The sequence below is a fragment of the Pongo pygmaeus genome, chromosome 9 (assembly GCF_028885625.2).
Source record: "Pongo pygmaeus isolate AG05252 chromosome 9, NHGRI_mPonPyg2-v2.0_pri, whole genome shotgun sequence".
Taxonomy (NCBI): domain Eukaryota; kingdom Metazoa; phylum Chordata; class Mammalia; order Primates; family Hominidae; genus Pongo; species Pongo pygmaeus.
Window position 1 is genome coordinate 15,473,743 of NC_072382.2, and position 25,577 is coordinate 15,499,319.

Here is a 25,577-nt window from a genome sequence, read left to right on the forward strand (position 1 = left end):
CCCCTAGTATCCATACAGGGATTCCCCACATCCACAATGGCTACTTCTTGGCTCTGAGCAGATCTAGCCAGGCAGCCTGGTCGCCTTCAGTGAGAATCTGTGAAATGGGCAAAGGGAAACCTAGGTCCAAAACCTGCTGTTACCAATTACTGGCTGGGATGCCTCAGTCAAGTCCCGAACCTCTCTGAGTTTCTAACCTGTAAGTAGTAATACCCCCACAGACCTTATGACCTTTATGAGGACTGAAAGAGATCACATATGGAAAGCACAATACCAGGCATATATCAGCGCCTAACCCCATTGACCCGCTGAAGAGATGTGGGTCTACATGAGCAGAATCCCCTGTGAGTCATCACTGTCCGCACCCATCCTCCTCTTCCTCCTCCTCCTCCTCCTCCTCCTCCTCCTCCTCCACAGGAAGTTCTCAAACTAAAGGCTAAGTCAGTAAGATCGGCTCCATGGCAACATAATGGCCAGGGCTCTATACCAGGGTCCGTCACATGCTACTCACTGAACATAAAACAGATGGTTTAAGCCCTCTGAGCCTCAAAAATATGGAATCAACCTAAGTATCCATCAATGGATGATTGGATAAAGAAATGTGTGTGTCCCTGTTTCCCAATACATGTGTGCAGGGGAGTAGATGACAAGAAATTACTTAATGGATACAATGTGTACTATTTGGATGATGGATACACTAAAAGCCCAGACCTCACTACTATGCAATAGAGCCATGTAACAAAACCACACTGCTACCTCCCTGTAAAGTTACACACATGTAACACATCTCTGAGCCTCAATTTCCTCATCTATAAAATAGTAATAATAGAGTATTTTTGGACCTTCCTTGAGTAGCAGACCCCGTACCATTACAACAGCCTCCTGACCATACCCACTTCCATTATCTCTCTGGTCCAATCCCATTATGTCCCTGTTTCCCAATACATGATGGTTCCCTATTACTTACTGTGTAGAAGTCCTCAGCCTGTCTGTCATAACCCTTTGGAAGCTGACCATATTTGTGCGTTTAGCTATATTCCCACTATTCTCCCCCAGACACCTTCTGCTCATCAACTTGATCTCCTCATGTCTTCTGCACACATCCCATTGCTTCCTGCTCCTGGGCTTTCTTAATACCATGCCCCCTCATTCCCAACCACCATCAATAGTCATATTAGCACTATGTCCCCTTATTCCCAATCACAACCAATATTCATATACTACTCTGCTATTCAAACACAATTCTTAAGGCCTGGCACAGGGCCCATTTCTCCCACAAAACTTGCCCCACTTCATGTTTATCAAATAGTTTAATGAGTTGCAGTCTCAACTTCAAGCTCAATTTTAACCAACTTGAAGTCAGGAATAGTATCTCGTAAGTGTTACTAGTATCTCCTGGGCACCTGACACAAGGCTGGGCACATAGAAAGTTGAAGTTGATATCAACTGACTGAATCTGCCTGTCACATGCAATGTGATTGCATGCCTACCAGCACTGCCAAAACGTACTCTTTGGTTTTACTGCAACAGAGAGAATCCCTGCAAAATCCACCCCTCTTCCCTGCCTCCTTCTTCTATAAGAAATATATGCTATCTGCCAGGGATGCTGTGAGAATTCAATACGATAATATTTTAAAGTTCCCTATGCAATGTAGAGCACACAGTAAGAACTCAATAAAGCAACCATATATAAGATCTGGCCAAGTCAACTTCTCTATAGCTTTGACCTGGATATGAGTATCTTTAGATACAGGACTTTCAGAGCTGAATGCAATGTTAAAGATTTTACCATCAAATCCCCTCACTTAGAAAAGGGGAAACGTTGAGGTTGAATTCTGGGTCCCTGAACTCTTTTTACTTTCTGTCCAGAGAGGAGGTCTAGACAGAAACCAGGGGGAAACCAAGGCCCAAGATGAAATAATGAGTTACTGACACAGAAAGGAATAGAACCCAGGTTTCTGGATTTCCATTTTCCCATGCAGAGTTTTTCCCACTGTAGCATGCCACTTCCAAAAATACAAAATAACAACAACAAAGTTTGGTCCAGATCAGAAAACTCAAGGAAGAGGCCATCATCGCATGTTATCTGGAGTCACATGAAACTGAAGCTACCAGCAGGCTTCCCTACAGAGCAAGCTCAACCAATCCCAGGGCAAGGGCTCCTGCCCTTCTGACACACATGTGCTCTCTTGCAGATCTAGAGGCATCAGAACCCAAGGGCAAGGAAAGCACACAATGCCCTTATCTTCAGCCCACATGACTGAGCTTAGCCAAGAAGAGAACTTCAGCATCTTTATCAAAGAATCAATGTATGTGGTAATAGGAACATCACAGTAGCTGCAATATCAGCCACAATAAAAAACATACAAGTGAACCACAAGCCCAGCCATCAACTTCCTCCCCTCCCCAACCTCCAGATGCCTCTCGCCCCAGGAGATGAGAGATATCACCAATGATTAGGCAACACTGAACTCCAACCTGGGATCTATCTCCCCCGACCCTACCCCTAAAGTGTGCGCCCAAATCCAGAAAGGACAGCCAGGGCTATGACCTCCTCTCTGGACAGAAAGTAGAAAGAGTTCAGGGGCCCAGAATGCAACCTCAAGCAACTGAACTGCAATTCCTCTCTCTCAAGGCGCAGTGTCTTTGTCTCCACTGCCTTCTCTATCATTGTTAGTCTATCTGACCACAGGTTCCTCTCTTCATTAGCTCATATAATTTATAAAAATATTTGCAACCCATAGAGCCCCTAGTAGGTGCTAGGTGGCCACAAGACACTAGCTGCTTTGTGTACATCACGTCAACGAATCCCATCTGCAGTACGTAGTTGAGAACGTGCAGGTCAGAGAAGGTGTAAGTTATTCAAGGTCTCCCAGCCACCGATTTGCCGAAACAGGGCCCAAGCTTAAGTCATCTGTCCTAAGCCCTTCTTATCGCTCTGCACGCTGCTCAGGGCAGCCTGTCACTGAGAGCAGCTGGGGCCCAGAAGCTAAGCAGCCCAACCCTGCAGAAAGCATCCTGGGCTGAGAGAGTGGAGCTGTGGCCCTTTGGGGACAACATTTGTTTCCATTAAGCCTTTCTCATCAATTAAGGAGGGGCTTGGCTTTCCAGTGCAGATTTGTGGAAACCCAGGAAACTTCACATGTGCCTCAGAAACCCCACTCAGGGTACTCAGGGAGTGGGGAACCAATGGGGGGACGTAGCCATCCTGAGCCTCACCCCCTTTCAATCTGCAGAGCTTTACTTTTATCTGCTTTATACACTGGGGTTCAATATAAGATTTCATTTTAAGAAAGAGTCCTAATGCCACAAAAGAAAGAAAAAAAGTTGGAAAATCACAGAAATAGATGAACAAGTGCTTTCTAAAAAGAAAGAGTTTGTCCCTCCTTTCCAAGTTAAAACACATCTGCAACGTAAGTTTAAATCATCAGTATCTCCTTAAGAATTTTTACAAATCACAGCAGCAAGGCAGAATGAGACAAAGAAAAAGGAAGTCATTCCAGATGAAGAGCACACTGTTCACCAACTCTGATTCTCTTCCTGCCACAGGTGCCAGACCCCAGGCAGACAAAAGGGTCCCAGGACAAGGCAGAAAGCCCAGGAGCCCCCAGGAAAGTTTCTGGGTCAAAGAAATAATAGACGGGAAAGGGTATATCTGGTCCTTAACTTCCCACAGTGGGGCATTAAAGATTTGTGGGCCGGTGGGGCAGCACCCCTCCTGGCACGACCAAGTGAGTACAAATTCTTGCACCTTCTCTTCTCCAAATTTAAACAATTATTTCTCTGGAGACACAGATGCTTCTTTATAAACCCAGATTATCTCCCAATAAATTTAACTCAAAGAGACAATGACACACCTGAGGTTTGTTTGTTTGTCTGAGACAGAGTCTCGCTCTGTCTCCCAGGCTGGAGTACAGTGGTGCAATCTCGGCTCACTGCAGCCTTTGCCTCCTGTGTTCAAGTGATTCTCCTGCCTCAGCCTTCCAAATAGCTGGGATTACAGGCGCACACCACCACACCCAGCTAATTTTTCTATTTTTAGTAGAGACAGGGTTTCACCATGTAGCTCAGGCTGGTCTTGGACTCCTGACCTCGGGTGATCCACCCGCCTCGGTCTCCCAAAGTGCTGGGATTACAGGCATGAGCCACCGCACCCAGCCTGACGCCTGGTTTTTCTTGTCCTTGCTACCCACTTCTCCCAACTGCCTCCCTCCAAATGAGGGTCTGGGGATTACTAAAGACAAACACCACCACTTACAAAGGCTACACAGACACATATACACACACACACACACACACCCATGCACACACTGCCCAACATCTGGTTTTTCCAGTCCCTCTTCTTTAAAGAGCCAGAAATTCTGAGTGTAGGTTCTCAACAGGCACTCCATGCTCTCTGTTTCCTATGTGAAGAGTCAAATGACTCTTCTCCAGTGCCCAGTTCTCTCACTAAGCTGTGCTTTCTCTTCCAGTGAAACCCTCCCAGTGGGCACACTTCCCCTTTTCACTTAATTCCATCTTCCCCAACACACTCATCAGATGAAATCAAGAGGAAATTGACAGATAATGATATCCTAAGTGAGCCTCATGCTTTTACTTTGAAGAAAGCCCTAGGTGAACAACTTGAGGAAAGAATTAGCCCTATTTGAAAGATGAAGACATTGCAGAATAAATCCTATCAGTGAGCTCAAGGCCAGTGAGCCAGTGGACAACTAGGCAAGAGCCAAGGTCCCTGAGGACCCCACTCCACTCAGTGTGCCCTAACAATAATAATAATAATAATAATAGATAATGTGTGTGTGTGTTGTTGCAGGCACTTATGTGATTTCAAATGTATTAATTCTCACATCAACCCTCTGAGGGACAAATATTACTTTCCCCAGTTTCAGATAAGACAACTGCTTAATTAAATAATTCATCCAAAATGATTCAGCTAATAAATGACCTCATTAGGACTCACAGGCAAGTCTGTGGGAGCCCAGGGCTCCTGCTGTTCCCCACTACGTGCAATTGAAGGTGCCCTCCCCTCTCAGGCTCAGTGAATACGCTCTCGTTTATTTCAGGGGATACCGCAACATCCATAAAACTAAGTTGGATTAACCTATATGCACGAGTGAAAAAGACACCAGTGTATATAATCCAACTCAGACAGTCAGATGTATCTCTGTACCTCTACAGAGATACTGAGTTGAAAACCTGGCTCTACCATTAATAGCTATATGGTCTAAATAGATTACTTAACCTCTCTGTGCCTCAGTTTCTTCATTTGTGATATGACAAGAATAATCTGCTCATAGAATTGTTGCAAGGATTAAATCAGTACTACAGGTGACATGTTTAGAGCAATGCTAGGCACATACAGGTGACATGTTTAGAGCAATGCTAGGCACATATTAAATGCCCAAGATCATGCTATCTAAAGCAGAAAATTGGGCCTTGTTTTTGCTAAGAGTTTCTGTCAAAGATGCAATTCTAATGCCAATTCTTAGATGGTGACACTGGATGTCTCAGGAGGAGAGAATTTTCATGTATTCACTGGCATTTACCTTATGTGCTTTAAATCTGTCATTTTTCTACTATATGCTTTTAAAGAAACAGAGCTCCCTCTCAATTCTTCTTCCACTACTTCTCCCAAATTTTGATATTTACCACTCTTGTGATCATTCCTTTTTTTTTTTTTAGACGGAGTTTCGCTCTTGCTGCCCAGGCTGGAGTGCAATGGCTCAATCTCGACTCACTGCAACCTCCACCTCCCAGGTTCAAGTGATTCTCCTGCCTCAGCCTCCTGAGTAGCTGGGATTACAGGCATGCGCCACCATGCCCGGCTAATTTTGTATTTTTAGTAGAGACAGGGTTTCTTCCATGTTGGCCAGGATAGTCTCGAACTCCCAACCTCAGGTGATCCACCTGCCTCGGCCTCCCAAAGTGCTGGGATTACAGGCGTGAGCCACCGCACCCGACCGATCATTTATTTCTAAATAGTTTGTCATTTCTACTTTGATTTATCTTTAGCCCAAGAGTTATTTAGAAAGGCGTTCTTACATTTCCAATACGGATTAGCCTGGGGAGGACAATTATTGTATTAATTTCTAATTATATCACTGTTAGGAAACGGCCTATATGACTTTTATTCTGTGAGATTTGGCATTTTCTTTGTGTCTTAACACATGGTATTTCTTAATCTTCTATGTGTGTTTCAAAAGAACTTGCATTCTGTTTGTCGGATACAAAAATCATTGAAGTCCAATCCTCACATGCCATCCTACCCGCTTTTGCTTCTCCAGACCTGAGGTGGGTCTAGAGAAGAAGGATTAAAAGTCCCAAGAAAGGAAGAAGAGGGGGGAAAGGCCCCCTAGGTAGATGTTATGTACACTAACAAGGAATCTGTGGCTAGGAAGGTTAATTCATCCAGAATCACACAGTTAATAAGGAACACAGCCAAGATTAGAAACCTGGGTGGTCTAATCTAATGTTCACTCCTTCATTAACTCAGAGAGGCATCTCAAGGTCTCATCACCCATCAGCACAGCCACAATGTTCCATGCAAAGTAACAGATTCATTTGTTCATTCATCCGGCAGTATTTATTGCACATCTAACATCTGCCAAGCAACAGTCCATGCGACACAACACCACATGACACGTGAGGACAGTGCTTAACCCAAGGAATTATACACCCAAGAGAAGACACAGTGCCCAACCTCGCCTGAATTCAAAGTTGAGCCTGGGGAAAGTGGAAGCTTATTAGAGAATGTTGGCAGAAGTGACTCCTTGGAGAAATTTTGAGGAATGAGTGGATTTACTCAAATGAAACCTACAAGAAGGCCACTCAGGGTGAGGAGATCAGACCTTCTTCCTGCTTTCTCTCTCATCCCAGGAGCCATTCAAGGAGATTCAAAGAAGGCCTTCTTCTTCCTCCTGGAGATCTCAGGTGTCCTTTAGATCCTTCCTCCTCCACCCCACACTTCTTCCCTCTCTGACTTCCACTCCCTTCCCGTCTCCTGTCCTGGCCTCTGGACACCACCACGGCATTCAGTTCTCAAGGACACAGAGAGGAGGAAGAAAGGAACTAATACTGTCTTACTCCATCCTCAGCCTTCTCCCCAACCCCTCCTTTCAGCCTCTGTCCCACAAGCTTCCTCTCCCTCATGGTCATTCTAGAATACTTAAATAACAGTGACAATACGCAACCTTCATTAAACACTCAACTTGTGCTGAGTGAGGATCCTTCTAAGATGTGTGCTTTCCATTGACCATGACAGTTAATCCCTAGGCCAGTCTTCTGGGGATATTCCCCATCTTACAGCTGAGAAAACTAATGCATAAAGACACCAAGCGACCTGCCCAAGATCCTGTGGACAGTGGGCACCTGAGCTAGGAGGTGTGCCTGGGCAGCTGGCTGCCAGGACTTTGTCCTCAGCCATCTGGCGTGTTGCCTCTTAATGGCTGGTCCACCACCACCCTAGCTGTAGCCTGTAGCACCGGCCACAGGAAATGTGCTTCCAGAGCACTAGAAAACAGATGCCGGAGCCCTGCCGACAAGGTCACAAAAAACAAGAGACTAAGCAATTGTCAGACAGCCCAGAGGAAGCTAAGGAGACGTGACAGCCGAATGCAATGTGGTGCCCTGGATCGCATCCTAGAACAGAAAGAGGACATTAGTGGAACAACTAGTGAAATCCAAATAAAGTCTGGAGTTGGGTGAATAGTAATGTACCAATATAAGTCTCTTAGTTTTGCTAAGTGTACACTGTAGTATAAAATGTGAGCAAGTGAGGGAACCAGGAGAGGACTAGACAGGAACTCTCTGTACTATCTTTGCAACTTTTCCATATATCTAAAAGTAGGCTAAAACTTAAAAATTTATTAAAAAAAAAAAAAATCCTGATGCCATACTGAGCTGTCCTAACCCAGACAGCTGAACATACCCAGACAGTATTTGCTCCACTAATCTCTTTAGGTTGGGGGATGAACTTCATTCAGTTTCCAGATGGAGACTGGGGAAAGTTGCCATGGAAATGGTCCAATGCCAAAAAGCAGGCTACCCTGAGAGAGGAGATGGGGGTGGGGGCAGTTGCAGAGGGGCCTAACATAAAGCTGGCTGGAGGTAAGGCCCCTCAGGGACTACAGAATCTGCGGGCAAATAAATTTACAGAATATCCCCATTCATCGACGGGATGGTTTGGTTTACAGCTTTACAGGCTTTGGGCTGGGAAGGTACAAGAGAGAATGAGACACACGTCATCTGTGCTCTCCCAGAGCACAAGAACTAACAGAGCCAGCGGCATCTGAAATTGCAATACCATGAGGCTATTTGTATATACCACCAAAAGTAAAGTTTATGGGGTCCGAGGAAAGGCATGGTCAGTGCTGTCAGCCTGGGAAGCTGGATGACACTGGAACTGAGACTTTGGAGATATGTAGGATTTTGCCAGGAGAAAAATGGAGTAGCTAAGTTTTCACCATGGTAGCCACATCTTTGCCTTCATTGTCTTTCTAAATAGGGGCAACCTTCCATGTCATCTTGGGCTAGGTGTTTAGGTGTAGTTAGGAGCCTTGGAACTCCGTCCTTGGGGATGGACCTGTAAGGTCTGGCTTCATTAGCAAACATATGGGTTCCCTCAGTAAATGTTCCACTTCAGGTAGGTAAAGATTCACCAGCCCACAGGGAATGGAGCAAGAAAAATAAATCATAATAATGAGTAAAGGATGTGTAAGGGTCAAGCTGTTATTAATCAACTAAGACACAAATGTTTAATACAGGCCTACCATGCAGAGTGCTAGGCACTGGGGCTCCAGAGGACTATCATAACTGCTGTTGCATCAGGGGCATATAGTGCAGTTAGGGAGATGATCGAATACAGTGTAAGGTGATACAAAGAAGCAAGACACGCATGTTCAACTCTTGAGCCCACCACTTCCCAGATGGGGATCTCAGTCAAACCTAAGCCTCAATTCCTTCACTTGTAAAATAAGAATAATATCTCAATACCCTTGCTTGTAAATGAGAATAATATAAAAACCCACTTTGCTTTGCAGGGTTGAGAGAATTAGAGACAAGGTATGTAAGGTATGTAGCACAAGTCTGTCCAACAGTAGCTGCTCAATAAATGATCGTTGTTATTGTAATTGATATGGTGACAAGAAGTACTAGAAACACTGACCTTAAAGACAAAAGGACCTAGAAGATAAAGGGTCCAACTTATAAAAAGCAATGGACAGTGGTTTCAAACCCACTCCATGGTAACAAAAACAAACAAACAAACAAAAAAACACAACCCACTGCAAAGCAACATGCACCCCGTGAGAGTTGCAAGAATGGAGAAGAGTATTCTAGGTTGCAGTTACAGACCACTACTACCTATAAAAAATGAGTTTTGGAAGATGGGTAGAAATTTTGACAAAAGGCAGGGAGGAAGCTTTGGAAGAAAGAGAGGACAACATGAACAAGTGTCCCTCCCTTAGCTCCTGCCAATTCCCCCAACTTCCCCCACACTCACAGGAATAAAAATAAAATTAATCCCCTTCTCTCATCCAAGTATTTTCTGGCCTCCGGCTGATGGGGCTGTAATCCCTACTCAATCCCCATCACTCTCAGCTCTGCTTCCCGTCTGCTCACAGAAAAACAGCTCTTCCAGAGAATGAATCCTCCCAGCTACAGAGAAGAGGGGAGGCAGGAATCCTGACTTGTATGAAATTTTATGACTAGAGAAGGACAGAATCTCAGTGAAGTGCAGATTGGTATGTTAAGGTTCAGTTATGATCCAAAGCACCTGGCACATAAAAGCGGCTCAATAAATATTAACAAATTAAGTTTTAAAGGGGAAGTACACAGCTCCATGTTGCTGATGGGGTTATAATGTTATCCTAAGGAACTATGATTCCACAAAGATCCTGGAGCTTCCAGTGGGGAAGGAGGCCAACAACAGCCATTTAGGAAGCAGCAAGACACAGAGAGAGTAAAAAGTCAGTCTGGCCTTTAGAGCTCCAGGTGGTTGATTTCATTAGTGTGTCCCTATTAGTGCTGGTCTTTGAAGGGCCATTACATCCACGTCATTTCTAGTCCTCTACAGATCAGTCTCCAAGGGAGTCCAAAGCCTTCCACCTCTATTCCACACATCACTGGCTTCTCCATTACCACCATATCCCTTTGATTACTGTTGGCCCTCTTGTCATGTACTACATGTCTTTGTCTTCCCCTATGTGATCATTTACCCTTTGATACTAGGACTTTGTCAATCCTGCCTAAACTTGATGCCCAGCAGGATGCTAGGCACACAGAGGTCACAAAGCTCTGATCATGGTGGTCAGCAGGTACCATACACATGCGACTCTGCTGATGCTCCCTTGAGTTGTCATGTGCTTGATGGTTTATACACCAATGGGAGAGTGATTAAGACAATCTAGGATCCTTGCCTTTCTTGTTAAGCCTCAATTCACTCACTTGTAGAATGAGAATAATAGAAAAACCCACTCTGCTTTGCAGGGTTGAGAGTATTAGATACAAGGTATCTTTACGTATCTGGTACGTAAAGTACCTTATGTATCTCCAACCACCTTTACATATCTGAAAAGGTCAGATTGGGCTGGAAGAAGCAGCTGAGCTCAAGCATTACTTCTTCTTGGGAACCCACCCAAAGCCTCATGCCCATCTCCCTTCTTCCAAAGACTGGCCAACAGGGTCTTCCTGTGGTTGCTTCTATCAAAAGGATGATATCCTCATGTCTATTTCTTCTGTTTCTTCCTACCTGACCGTGAACTTTCTAAGGGCCAGGAACATGCGTTTATCACCACTACACTCCAGCATCTAGTACAAGGACTGGCACACAGTAGGTACTCAGTACTCAGCAAATGTTTGCTGAATGAAAACAGGGCCATGCAAAAGATCACTAGAGCAGGAACTGTCTGGACTCAGCAGATTCAAAGTTCAGCTGCTGAGAAGTGAGAGAAAACCATGTCCTGGGACAGGCTGGGTAGAGGCACTGCACATTCTTGGCAAGCCTGTCCTCCGTCACTGAAGAAGCAGGCTGTCGAGGGAGCCCACCAGGAAGAGCAGTGCAAGAGATGAGACGAGATGAGACCAGGTGAGTCAGATCTTGTGACCATGGCCTCAGGAAGGGATGCCCTTCTGTGTGGATGCTGCTACCAGCAGGACACCACCCACAGTGGTGGGTGATTGTCACGGATTATCTCATTTTACCCTCCCAATGATCCTATGGGAAAAGGGTGATGAGCCACTTTACAGGGGCAACTCTTGAGGCCTCAGTCCCTGTAGACTTCAAAGCCTCAGGACAGGCTCACAGACAATTAAGCATTTTATAAAACCACACATTCTTAAGGTTGGTGAAGGCCTCATATCTCCTAGTTCACCTCCCCTCCAAGAGATGCTCAAATTCCTACAACATTCAACATCTCAACAAGCTTCTTGCTTCCTTCCCATGCTGGAGGGTGCACCATCTACTCCATCCTTGGGCAGCTCTGTCTACTAAAAACGCTTTCTTACAGATTCCTCATTTCTACCCATCAACCCCACACGTTCTCCTTGTATCTATCCAGAACAAAGCCAATCACAGGCACGGAAAGCCCTCCAGCTATCGGGAGGCAGTTACCACCTCCCCTCCCCAGGATTTAGAAAGAACACCACAGAAAGAGATTGCACAGGCTGCTCAATGTGCAGTTTGTTTCATGCAGGTTAACAAATGCTTCTAATTGATAACGGAAATCAGAGGGAGAAGACGCATATCTTGTTTCAGTGAGGGTGATCCCTGGGAGTCTGGCTGGGGAGAGGGGATAAGAGGAGGTGAACTGACACCAAAATTCACGTAAACCTTAACAGTCTTCAAACAAAAACCTATAATAACGCCAGAGGGGGCTTCTGAGATCAACTCAATTCTTTGTTGTATAAAGGAGGAACTGAGAAGGAGAGAAGTTAAGTGATGCAAAGAAGCACAGTGATCAGAGTCTTGGAACCTGCCACCTGTGTCCCTTTGTCCCGCGCTGCCATGCATCTGCTCCAAGACGCTACAGAAGCCACCCTGTGATTTCAGAACAATCCTCCCATAATACCACCAACATCTCCAGTCTCACTTTCACCACATCCCCAAGAGGGAAGGGGAGGAAACCTATCATTAATTCCATTGTACAGAGGGTGACCATGAGGCACCGAGGAGAGGCAAAAAGACTTGCTCAGGGTTCCCAGGCAAATTAAATTTATTCTTGGAACTCAAAGCTCAATTAAGACTCTTTGCTCATTGTTGACAATGAGCTACTGAAAGAGGCCATGGAGTATCTTCCTCTGGAAATGGATTTCCTAACAAATCGAAGAGTCTGCTGTTCAGTTTTGTACTTTTTTATGGTTGCTGGATGTGCCGACACAGAGAGATCTTCAAAATCGTGCTCTTCTTTTCCTTCTGCCTCCCCAACCAGCGTGCTTCAAGGGAAGGAGCACTGTGGAGAGTGTCAAGAGCCTGGGTTCCTCTCCTGGTGGTGCCCTGGCCGGCTATGTGTCCTGGAGCATCCCTCCTACCCCGTGAGCAGCAGTTTCCCCATCTATAAAAACAGGGGCAATAAATTCTGCCCCATCAGTAACCTGGACGCTGTGAGGCTGAGATGACTAAGCACAAGCCTGAGGCAGGGAGGCCACTCCCACAATAAGCAACTGTCCCTTTGCTTTTCTCACTTCCCCAGCTACCTGCCTCCTCCGCAGCCCTGCTACACAGAACAGGTGAAACAGGCATGAAGGTCTCATCCAAGCAAGGGAGAAAAAGGATAAACTCTTGTAACATCATCCCAGCAGTCCCTGACATCCGCATTTTCCAAAGAGCACTCACAGTTATTAGCATATTTCACCATTTATTAAGTCCCCCGTGCCATGCACCCTAAAAGTGTTCTTACGCATGTTCTGTTGCATTTCGACCTTACAACTACCCATTTTGCAAATGATAAAACTTAGGCTGGGAGTTTAAGGGATCACCAGTAAGCAGTGGAGCCAGGAGGCAACCCCAGTTCTATTCCAGTCCAGTGCTTCCCAAACTGTAATGCGCCCGTGAATCACCTGGGGAAATGGATGAATAATTAGATTGATTCTGCGGGGCTAGACTCAGGCCTAAGCTGCTACACTTGTAACAAGCTCCAAAGTAGATGGACTAAAACTCTTGAGTGTCAAGGGCTAGATTTTAATTCTATTAAGGTAGAACCTGTGCCACTGAATCTCCAAGGCTTAGCACTGGACCTCCCCATAGAATACACTCAATAATTATGTACTGAATGAGTCAATGAATATCTGGCTTAAAACCCCATGCGTTAACCCTTTTCTGTATCAAGTTCCATTGTATCATCTGATCCTCCCAACAAATTCCTAGGGTACGATCATTCCCATTTGATAGATAAGGAAACAGAGACTCAGAGTAAGTAGCCTAAGGCTTTACAGCTTTTGCGCAGCCAAGGCTGGAGGCAGTCTACCTTCAGATCCTTTGACCTAACCACAGCTGTTCCAAAAGATACGGCGGGGGAGGGGGGACAATGACACCCGGGGATAACAATTACAGACTACCGGTTGGAGAGGAGCTGACCCATCCCGGCATGTGACCCGCTCACAGCTCCAGAGGTTACCAGGGAGCTCTGAGCTGCTCCCTGGGGGAAGGGGCAGCCAGGCCTGTAGCACCTCAGGAGTGAAACAGGAAAGGGAGGAGGAGGCTGGTCCTGGGCATAGTGCCAGGCAGCAGTGGGCAGGTGGTGAAGGGACCCCTGACCTCCCGGGCCCAAGCACCCACTTCGGGAACCAGCTCTGGACAGACACTGTCCAGCTTGCGGGATGGAAGGGTTACAGGCGTTCAGGAAAATCATTGCCTAGCGATGAATCACCGGGCACATGACCCCGCAGGGGAGGGGAGGGTGCGGAACCGGTGCGGGAAGCGGTGGGGGCTTGGGGAGGGCAAGCCTTAGGCTCGGGCCCCCTCCAGCCCCGACTTGGGGAGCAAAGGGAAGCCCCTCTCCCATGTAGCACCCCTCCTGTAAGCACCCCGCCTGCGGCGAAACTCACGGCCTTCAGCTGCTCCAGCCGGTCCTTCATCCTGAAGCACAGGCGCCCAGAGGCAGGTAGCGCGTCCCAGGTGAGCGCGTCCCAGGTGAGCTGCCGGAAGCGGCGGCCGGGCCCGCCGGGGCGAAGGAGTTGGAGGCGCAGGCGGCAGCGGGCGGCGGGCGGCGGCCGCTAGCTAGAAGGAGCGTCCGAGGCCACGGAAGCCTCCGCCGCGCCGCCCCCTCCGCCCCCACCAGCGCCGCGCGTTCCAAATCCGGCTCCCGGGCCGGCGCCGGCGCAGCGCTGATCCGCCCGGGACCCGCCCCTACCTGGCCGCGCCCCGCGCTCCTTCTTAAAGGGCCCGCGTCCCGCCACCGCCCAGCCGCCCGGGGCGTCTCCAAAGCCCCCTTCCCTAACCCGAGAGCCCTCCAGACACGCGTGGAGTCCGAGGAGAGGCCCCTGCACCGGCGGATCCTGCCGCAGGGCCGAGGAAGAGCAAGAGCGACTGTCTGGCTGCGGTCATTCGCTGTCTGTGCCGGGCTCCTCGCTAGGATCCAGTTCTTAGCCGACTCGTTGCTAGGCGGGGACGAGCTCCCGAAAACAAATAAGACAATGTGATGTGGGCTACATTGGGTGGCAGTCGAGTGTTCTAAAAATATCCCGCCAAGGGGAAGGCATTCCGAGTAGCGGGTTCCCGCGCAGCCTCAGGGATGCTGGCAGTGAAAGTGGGGGGATGGGGGAGGTGTCCAGAGGAAAGACCTGGAGATCTGGAGATCCAGGACGGTCAGAGTGGTCAGAGAATTTGGATATTTTGCTTGTTGGAAATCGGGACCGCTCCGAGAAACGTAAGCAGCTCGATGTTGTTAGTGCCAGTGGAGACACTTGGCACTCACAATTTGCATACGTTTGGGAAAGCATCGTTTCTCAAGAGGACCCCGTTCCCGTATCTGTAAATCAGAGATGATACCCACTTCGTAGTTTGCTGTGAAGCCTGTGAGCGAGGAGGGGCTTTAAAATACAGAGCTTTGCACTGGAGCGCTCCCCCTCCTCGCAGCCTGCGCGGTGTGCAGGTGGTTCCCAGGCGGCTTCTGCTTCCGAAAAGCAGATCGTCCCTTTATCTCGTCTTCTCCCCGCCTCTCCCTCTTCTCCCTACCCAATTTGTCTTCCTGGGAACAAATGACACATTCATCAGAGTGGAGCTCCATAAACGGGACTGGCGAGCCGAAGATTTAATTCTGAAGAATAGGATCTGCTCTGTGCTTTCAGGTTAAAAGGCTGTAAATATCTTTGTAATTCTAGCAGTACTTTGCCCTCTTCTGCCATCTGAATGCGTGCTCCCTGCTGACCTCATCGGTTCCCATAAAGATACGGTGCGTATGGCAGAGGTCGGGCTTTGAGCCGGCCCCGCGGGTCTCGGCCCTAGTTCTCTCTCGCGTCCGGCACACTTCCTTCTGCCGGCTGTGCTCTCTGGGCAGGGTGTCCCGCCTTAGTACCGGGAGGGCTTCCGCGCCCCCTGGTGGTCATACTAGGAAAGGCGAGTAGATCAGAAATACTGTCCCACCTCCTTCCCCTAACACATTTTTGGGGAGTTTGGGGGGGTTGTTTGTTTGTTTGTTTGTTTGTTTTTTAGACAGAGTCTCATTCTGTTGCCCAGGTTGAGTGCAGTGGCGCGATCACCGCTCTCTGCAGCCTCGATCCCCTGGGCCCAACCCATCCTCCCATCTCAGCCTCCCAAGTAGCTGGGATTACAGGCGTGCGCCACTACGCCCGGCTAATTTTTGTGTGTTTTTTGTAGAGATGAGGTGTCGCCATGTCTCCCAGGCTGGTCTAGAACTCCTGTGCTCAAGCGATCCGCCCGCCTCGGCCTCTCGAAGGGGTGGGATTACAGGTGTGCGCCACTGTGCCCTGCCCCTTAACACATTTTTGTTAGTAGGGATAGGTAGGTTCCTGCACTTCAGGAAAATAGAGTCTTCTGAGAGAGGCCGAGATATGAATAACCCTTCACGTTAGGAATCTGAAAAGGACTATTGAGGTCTGGAGTAAGAAATTCTCTTTCTACAGCAGGAATCAAGGGTGGCCTGTCAGCCTCTGCTCAGAAGGTTCCTGTTACAGGATAATTGTTTTGAAAAGAGTAAAATCATGACTCCTCTACAAATATAAAATGCACACACATCAAAGACTTTAATTCATTAATGAATGAGGAGACCAGTAAAGGGCTAGCTCTGTCCAGAGGAAAACACAGAGTGTACACACATATATAGGCAATCAGGAATGCTGAAACGAATATGTTAATAAATGCACAACTGGCCGGGTGCGGTGGCTCACGCCTGTAATCCCAGCACTGTGGGAGGCTGAGGTGGGCAGATCACTTGAAGTTAGGAGTTCAAGACCAGCCTGGCCAACATCTTGAAACTCATCTCTACTAAAAATACAAAAAATTAGCCGGGAGTGATAGTGCACGCCTATAAATCCAAGCTACTTGGGAGGCTGAGGCAGGAGAATGTCTGGAACCTGGGACGCAGAGGTTGCAGTGAACTGAGATCACACCACTGCACTCCAACCTGGACCACAGAGCAAAACTCTGTCTTAAAAATTATATTTTTAATAAAAATAAATAAATAATAAATGCAGAACTGGCCTTGGGGTGCTGGGAGAGCAATTGCACTTCTACCAGGCAAAATTCATTTGCATCTCTATGGACAAGAATCATTGGCATTCCTAAGAATTTTCTACAACATACCAAGTTGGAAAATAGCTGCAAGATTTTATAAGGCACAAATCACTAAAAAATCAGGTAATCCAGAAAGGTGCTTTAGATAAGGCCTAGCATGCCATAGGACACCCAATAATTTTTGGAGTTTTTGCCATTTTAACTTTTTTAGTTTTTCCAGACATTCCCTAGGTGGCACCTTCCATAGTTGTACAGTTTCAACTGTGTTAAAAGTTCTTTGTCAGGGACTGTTGTGGAGTGGCGGGAGGGGGGAGGGATAGCATTAGGAGATATACCTAATGCTAAATGACGAGTTAATGGGTGCAGCACACCAACATGGCACATGTATACATATGTAACAAACCTGCACGTTGTGCACACATGTACCCTAAAACTTAAAGTATAATAATAATAAAAGTTCTTTGTCAGCTTGGGCAACAGAGTGACACCCCATTTCTACAAAACATACATAAATTGAGCTGGGTGCAGTGACTCACGCCTGTAGTCCTAGCACTTTGGGAGGCTGAGGCAAGTGGATCATGAGGTCAGGAGATCGAGACCATCCTGGCCAACATGGTGAAATCCTGTCCTACTAAAAATACAAAAATTAGCTGGGCGTGGTGGTGTGTGCTTGTAATCCCAGCTACTTGGGAGGCTGAGGCAGGAGAATTGCTTGAACCCGGGGGGCGGAGGCTGCAGTGAGAATTGCTTGAACTCAGGAGGCAGAGGTTGCAATGAGGCGAGATCGCGCCACTGCACTCCAGCCTGGTGACAGAGCGAGACTCCGTCTCAAAAAAAAAAAAAAAATTAGCCAGGTATAGTGGTGCGCACATGTAGTCCCCAGCTACTCAGTAGGCTGAGGTGCAGGATTGCTTGAGCCCAGAATTTTGAGGCTGCAGTGAGCTATGATCACGCCACTGCACTCCAGGCTGGGTGATAGAGGGAGACATGTCTCAAAAAAAAAAAAATTAGAAGTGTATATATTCCTTTAAAAAGAGTAACAGGATATTCATAATGAAGCACAGGTAAAGGGCAATTGGATAATTGTGGCTTTAAACTCCTTGTAATTAAAGAAATAAGCCATCTAATGTATTTCCTCGTTTGAATGTTTGAATAGCCATACTGAATTTTACTGCACTTTTATAAGTTTGTTTTGTTTTGATATCTCACAATCACTCAGGGAGGGAGTTAGGGTAGATATTATTATCCCCATTTTATTATAAATTAAATTAAGTATAGAGAAATAAGATGATTTTCCCAAGCTCACATAGCATGCAGATAGGCATGCTGCAAAAGGCAGTGGTTGCCTGCCCAGGCTGTGGAGCCAAACTACCCAGGTCAAATCTCAGTTCTACCACTAATGGTTGTGTGACCTTCGGCAATTGATTTAATGCCCCTGTGCCTCAATGTCCTTATCCGTAAGCAAAGATAATAATAATACCCATCTCGGCCGGGCGTGGTGGCTCACACCTCTAATCCCAGCACTTTGGGAGGCCGAGGAAGGTGGATCACTTGAGGCCAGGAGCTCAAGACCAGCCTGGCCAACATGGTGAAACCCTGTCCCTACTAAAAATACAAAAATTAGCCAAGCGTGGTGGCTCATGCCTGTAATCCCAGCAACTCAGGCAGCTGAGGCATGAGAATTGCTTGAATCTGGAAGGAGGAGGTTGCAGTGAGCCAAGATTGCACCACTGCACTATAGCCTGGGTGACAGAGCAATACTCTGTCTCAAAAAACTAATAATGATAAATAATAATAATAGTACCCATTTCTTGGGTTTTTGTGAAGATAAGTGAGTTAATATATATGAGAATTGTTAACTCCGTAATTCAATAACTTGAAAAAAAATCTGCTAACCCTTTATAACTGCAGTGCTTTCTCAGAGAGCACGGGAAACTGAGAAATGCCTGGAATATTTCATTCACAGATAAAATAATAACCATCTTGGTATTCAGAGTCAGCATTTTCCAACATAAGTTCAGCATTCTCCAACGTAATGCTGCATTTATCAACATAAGTTCAACAACACAACCCATTTCAAGACGTCCTCCAAAGAAAAAAGAGTTTGGAAAACATGGCAAAATACATCCCTCAGCTTAGGGAATCATGACCGCACATTTGCGGGAGAAAGGGGAGGGGAATGAATAGTCGTGGGGAGAACATTTCAGAGGCAGACTGATACAGAGCCAGTGATTCATATGGAGACCAATAAGCTCTGGTATAAAGGTAAGAAAAGAGATCGGGTGTGGTGGCTCACACCTGTAATCCCAGCACTTTGGGAGGTCAAGGTAGGCAGATCAACTGAGGTCAGGAGTTCGAGACCAGCCTGGCCAACATGGTGAAACCCCATCTTTACTAAAAATACAAAAATTAGCCAGGTGTGGTGGTGTGGCACCTGTAGTCCCAGCTACTTGGGAGGCTGAGGTGGGAGAATGCTTGAACCCGGGAGGTGGAGGCTGCAGTGAGCCAAGATTACACCACTGCACTCCAGCCTGGGCAACACAGCAAGACTATTATCTAAAAAAAAAACAAAAAACAAAAAACAAGAAAAGAGAAGCTACCGAAACCCCAAGACTCTGATATTTTCCCCATCACCTTTCCCTGGAATAGAAATTAGGATGAAAGATTATTAATTCAAAAAAAAGCACAAACTCAGTGGTCCCAGTTTCATTTGAATCCTATTCCTGGGTTAGCCCCACATGTGCACTGTTTGGGCCTGCTGAGAACCTGAGAACAACAGCTGGAGATAAATCCAAGGTAGGGCAGATTTTACATGATGGTGAAGATGGCAATAATCACATTTACTGCCGTATCTCCCTTTTTTTTTTTTTTAGATGGAGTCTCTCTCTTGTTGTCCAGGCTGGAGTGCAGTGGTACAATCTTGGCTCACTGCAACCTCTGCCTCCTGGTGATTCTCCTGCCTCATCCTCCCAAGTAGCTGGGATTACAGGCGCCTGCCACCACGCCGGGCTAATTTTTGTATTTTTAGTAGAGACAGGGTTTCACCAGGTTGGCCAGGCTGGTTTCGAACTCCTGACCTCAGGTGATCCACCCACCTCAGCCTCCTAAAGTGCTGGGATTACAGGTGTGAGCCACCGTGCCCCGCCCATATCTCCCTTTAAAAGTCACAAAGTATTTTCACTTAATATATCTATTGATTCTCAGAAGTAACCCCAGAATTTAGATCCTGCAGATATTTTAATCTCTATTTTGGAGGTGAAGAACCTGAGGCTGGGAAATGGAAAATGACTTTTCAAAAATGATGTAACTAAGAAGTAACAGTATAAAACACAATCAACTGTTGTCCCCCTTCTCCTTATCTTTCTGGCAGTATGCCATGTGTCTTTGCCCAGCAGTATTGAAGAGTGGCATGTGTTTAGAGCAGCAGGACCCTTGTCATTGCTCTCTTCAAAGCATCCTTAAGTTCTGTGTTCCTCATGCTGTAGATCAAAGGGTTGAGCACAGGGGTAATGAAGGTGTAAACCACAGACACTGCCTGGCCCCTCTCAGGATAGTAGCTAGAGCTGGGACACAAGAAGACGAGGCATGTACATCAGTCCTGGAGAACTACAGTCACGTGGGAGGAAAGGTGGAGAAGGCCTTGTGCCTCCCCTCTGCAGAGCAGGGCTTCAGGATGGCGGCCATGATGAAGACATAGGAGAGAGTGATGAGCAGGAAGGGGATGGTGAGAACGGTGATGCTGACCACAGACAGAGTGGCCTCATGGACCCAGGTATCTACACAGGCTAGTCTCATGACAGGGAGGACATCACAGTAGAACGTGCTGATTTGTTTGCTGCTGCATAAAGGGAGTTGGAAGATAAGCACAGTCAGCTGCATGGCTAAGAAGAACCCCAGCAGCAGAGACCCCAGGGTCAGCTGGACACACAACCTCCAGCTCATGATGAGGCCGTAACAGAGAGGATGACAGATGGCCACAAACCAGTCAAAGGCCATGACGGCCAGCAGGATGCAGTCAGCCCTTCCCAGGAAGATGAAGAACATCTGGGCTCCACAGCTGGGCAGGGAAATGAGGTTTCTCCCCATGGACAGGACATTGGCCAGAGTCAGAGGGGCAATGGTGAAAAAGTAGAAGATCTCCAGAGCTGCAAAATTTGTCAGGAAGAAGTACATGGAGGCTGGGCACGGTAGCTCATGCCTGTAATCCCAGCATTTGGGGAGGCAGAGGCGGGTGGATCACCTGAGGTCAGGAGTTCAAGACCAGCCTGGTCAACATGGTGAAACCCCATCTCTACTAAAAATACAAAAATTAGATGGGTGTGGTGGCATGCCCCTGTAATCCCAGCTTCTAGGGAGGCTGAGGCGGGAGAATTGCTTGAACCCAGGAGGTGGGGTTGCAGTGAGCCGAGATCGAGCCATTGCACTCCAGCCTGGGTGACAAAGTGAGACCCTGCCTTTAAAAAACAAACAAACAACAACAAAAAAAAAACACTGCATTCTTTTAAAGGCTGAATAATATTCCATTGTATGTATATGCTACCTTTTGTTTACCCATTCTTCTGCTCACGGACACTGAACTATTTCCACTTTTTGGCTATTTTGAATAATGCTGCTAATAACATTGGTGCACAAATACCTCTTGGAGTCAGCACTGAAATTTAAAACACACTATACCATTCCCAGACCACAAAGCCCTCTACTTCTATCTCTTGCCTGGTTGTCAAGAGTACAGCCTCTAGTCTAGGTTCTAATTCCTGATCTGATTGACCAAGAGTATGACCTTGGATAACTTGTTGAAGCTTTCTGCTGCAACTTCTTTATCTATAAATATAGCAGTAGGACGCAGCTCAAAAAAAATTGTTGTGAGAATACGTGTATCTGGCTCCCAGTCAGCTCTTCATAAATGTTAGCAATAATCATTAATACTATGAAGTGAGCTTCCTGGGAAATGTCTCAGGATGTGCTAGGGAGGCTGAATGTTGCCTCCCTGGTTCCCTTTTCCCACCTCCTGGGAAACAGGTGATGTAAGGAGAAACTTCACAGCTATACCACTTGGGTCCCATATTTTGGGGTTTTTACCAAAGTGTTTTTGTCTGTGGATAGTTGCTAGTTGACCTTTCTGTGGGGGGAGTGAGGCCTGGGACCCCCTAGTTCACCATTTATTGATGTCACTCATAATGTCTGTTTTGAAGACTTACTTGTTGTTAGTATCATTAGCATATAATGTCACTTCATTAGCTCCAGGTGGTTAAACTACTGTGAATGTTTCAATTCATTTGTAACTCCACACCAGGAAGTCCCTTACAGGGTTAGGAAATCCCAAAGCCCGTAGGGTTCACTGGTCCATTCCCCAGGGTTTAGACCACATAACAGCCCAATCAGCCCAGTCTTCCCTTTACCCTTCCTTGCCTTCTGCCCAGAGAGGCTGATGATCACATCCTTACCTGAAGCTGAGTAGAGCCCGAGGTAGAATCTTCTTCTTACTATCTTGGGAACCATGGAGTCAAATCTCGGATAAACCACCTTTCACCGAGGGAAGCACACATTTAGATTCTGTTAGTCCTTTCCTGCTGCTGCTTCAAAAGAGAAGGCGGTGGGGCTTTCATTGTAGGTTCTCTCTCAACTCTCTCTCCTTCTCATATCATTTCTGGAGAATTCCCTGCCTACTTTGGTTCAGTAAAGCCTCAAGAGGATAACTTAGCTTTCAACTTGACCATCCCCAGTAGGGTTAATGTTTGAACACAAACAGGAATTGTTTAAAGACAAGATAGTCTAAACTGGTTTAATTGCTACTAGACCTATACATATATTTGAGACAGAGTCTCGATGTTGCCCAGGCTGGAGTGCAGTAGTGCGATCTCAGCTCACTGCAACCTCCACCTCCCGGGTTCAAGCAATTCTCCTGTCTCAGCCTCCCAAGTAGCTGGGACTACAGGTGCACACCACCACGCCCAGCTAACTTTTGTATTTTTAATAGAGATGGGATTTCACCATATTGGTCAGGCTGGTCTCGAACTCCTGACCTCAGATGATCCACCCACCTCAGCCTCCCAAAGTGCTGGGATTAAAGGCATGAGCCACTGCGCCCAGGCTAGACTTAGCTGGCTCTATTTTAATCATTGCTTAAGTTTTTGTTCTCCACATTTAAGATAAGTTTGGCAAGATAGCCAGATTTAATTCATCAAAGCAGAGGCTAATTTTGTGCACCTAGACAAATTCTCAGAATCTTCAAATTTCAGCCAAGTGTCTCCTGTTAAATGAAGCTTAATTCTGATAGGTACACTTTCCCCCACCCTCCTCCAAGAAGGAAAAATTATTCCATGTTTCATGCTCTGTACTGGCTTTGTGCCCACCCCAATTACAGCAGTTATCACCCTGTGATATTATAGGACTTGTTGCTCCACCTCTACCAGGATAGGTCCTCAAAGAGAGTAACTAATTCAGCCAGATATTGCATTGCATTTTCTCGTGTGGTGCTAAGCACATAGCACATGTTTAGCATTCATTGATTGTAGAACATTGTATCATTGGACATTCCTTCATTCATTCATCTAACGTTGTTCAAGACCATACATACTTTTTATAAATGAAGCGTTTTATGCAAACTGCTGATATTGACACCTGGTCAAGAGTGTATAAAATATAGAAAATAGGTCAGGGGTGGTGGCTCACAAATGCAATGTCAGCAATCTGGGAGGCTGCGGCAGAAAGATCACTTGAGCCCAGGAGTTTAAAACCAGCCTGGACAACACAGCAAGACCTTATCTCTACAAAAAAAAGGAAAATTTCTTTTTAATTAGCCCGATGTGGTGGTGCACACCTGTAGTCCCGGCTACATGGAAGACTGAGACAAGAGGATCCTCTGAGCCCAGGAGTTTGAGGCTGCAGTGAGCTGTGATGACACCACTGCACTCCAGCATGGGTGACAGAGTGAGACCCTATCTCTTAAAAAAAAAAAGAGGAAAAAATAAAATTTCCAAACTTGCGTTATTCATGAACAACCTTCATGACTTATATTTTATCTCAGTTATTTATATTATTTACTTAACATTTTTCTTAAATTCAACTCACTCACTTTTTGTTACATAACAATGTGTATTATACTATTTATATATATTTATCCCTCACTTATAAATAAATACAAAAGATGTTTAAATCCTTATTCATGTAGAACCTAAAACTTTCACTTCCAATACCAATAGGTCTGAAAACTCTGGAACCATTGTTGAAAAGAAGGACTTACAGGGTGTGTGTGTGTGTGTGTGTGTGTGAGAGAGAGAGAGAGAGAGATTGAGAGAGAGAGAGAGAAAATTTGGCAGGAGTTTTTCAAAGCAGTCTTGAAAAAAAATACAAAACCTTTCCTTAAGAAACAGTCACCACCCATTTAAGAGTGTATATGAATCCTGGGCTGGGATATATTTTAAGGACATACAAGTGGTCAAGTGTAAAATGGTCAAACAAAACCATTTTATTTTACTAGAGCAGTAATTGCAAGCTGCTAGCCTACAGGCTACAGACCATAAATAAGCTTTCAGACGGGTTGTGTTTCAAGGTTTTGTTCTACTGCCCAGTGCTTCAGGATGCACGTGGTGGAGCAGCTGCCATGTTTGAGTTGCAATTCAATTTATTTATTTATTTTTATTTATTTTTTATTTTATTTTATTTGAGACAGAGTCTCACTCTGTTCCCGGGCTGCAGTGCAGTGGTGTGATCTCGGCTCACTGCAACCTCCGCCTCCCCCCAGGTTCAAGCAATTCCCCTGCCTCAGCCTCGCAAGTAGCTGGGATTACAGGTGCCTGCTGCCGCCACGCCAGGCTAATTTTTGTATTTTTAGTAGAGACGGAGTTTCACCATGTTGGCCAGCTGGTCTTGAATCCCTGACCTCAGGTGATCCACCACCTCTGCCTCTCAAAGTGCTAGGATTACAGGCGTGAGCCACCAAGCCCAGCCACAGTTCAATTTATTTGGAGTCTACACTCTTTCTGCTAAAGCCAGAAAAAGTCTCTGCATAACACAGAAAGCAATATTTTAAAAAAAAATTGTATATAATGGTTATACATATTTGGGGGGTACATGTGATATTTTGATAGCTGTATACATGTGTAGTGATCAAACAGGGGTAACTGAAATATCCATCACCTCAAATATTTATCTTTGTGTTGGGAACATTACAATTCTTCTCTTCTAGCTACTTTGAAATATACAATAAATTATTGTTACTGTAATTTCCCCACTCTACTATTGAACACTAGAACTTATTCCACCTATCTAGCTGTATTTTTGCACATCTTCACGAACTTCTCTTCATCCTCCCTCCCTGCTTCCATTCTCAGTCTCTGGTAACCACCATTCTATTGTCTACTTCCATGAGATCCACTTTTTTTTAGCTACTACATATGAGGGAGAAAATGTGATATTTGTCTTTCTGTGTGAAGGCACTACTTGACAGTACTTTATTAATTCCAACCACACAAAATATTTTTAACCTTCTCTTTCTTCTTTAAGTTCTACATTTCATTATCCCAGTCTGCCCCTCTCTTTCCTTTTCTTTTGCCTTTCTTTTTCTCCATTATCTATGCCTCTAAGTATGGTTCTCTATCTGCTGAATTTTTTTTTTTTTTTTTTGAGATGGAGTCTCACTCTGTTACCCAGGCTGGAGTGCGGTGGCGCGATCTTGGCTCACCGCAACCTCTGCCTCCCAGGTTCAAGGGATTCTCCTGCCTCAGCCTCCCGAGTAGCTGGAATTACAGGCAACTGCCATATCACCCGGCTAATGTTTGTATTATTAGTAGACATGGAGTTTCACTACGTTGGCAGGCTGATCTCGAACTCCTGATGTCAGGTGATCTGCCTGCCTCGGCCTCCCAAAGTGCTGGGGTTACAGGCCTGA

General features: G+C 46.1%; 2 protein-coding genes across 4 annotated transcripts in view; both read right to left on the reverse strand.

Annotated features, from left to right (window-relative positions):
* STX3 (syntaxin 3) overlaps nt 1-14,643 on the reverse strand; it is a 47,400-nt gene extending 32,757 nt beyond the window's left edge. The window contains exon 1 of one of the 3 annotated variants that reach the window (XM_054439427.2): nt 14,041-14,643. In XM_054439427.2, coding sequence (XP_054295402.1) covers nt 14,041-14,070 — 30 coding nt within the window. In that variant the 5' untranslated portion in view covers nt 14,071-14,643. The remainder of the gene's footprint in view (nt 1-14,040) is intronic. The other 2 variants (XM_054439426.2, XM_063670885.1) reach the window with 2 other exon arrangements.
* Nucleotides 14,644-20,098: 5,455 nt separating this feature from the next.
* Nucleotides 20,099-20,862, reverse strand: LOC129007124 (olfactory receptor 10V1-like). Its single transcript, XM_054437500.1, has one exon. It carries the CDS (start codon nt 20,858-20,860, stop codon nt 20,300-20,302), a length of 561 nt encoding a protein of 186 aa, XP_054293475.1. The 5' UTR covers nt 20,861-20,862; the 3' UTR covers nt 20,099-20,299.
* Between the last annotated feature and the right edge of the window lie 4,715 nt (nt 20,863-25,577).

Coding starts and splice junctions, on each gene's coding strand:
- LOC129007124 (XM_054437500.1), bottom strand. CDS start 20,860: ATGTACTTCTTCCTGACAAATTTTGCAGCTCTGGAGATCTTCTACTTT.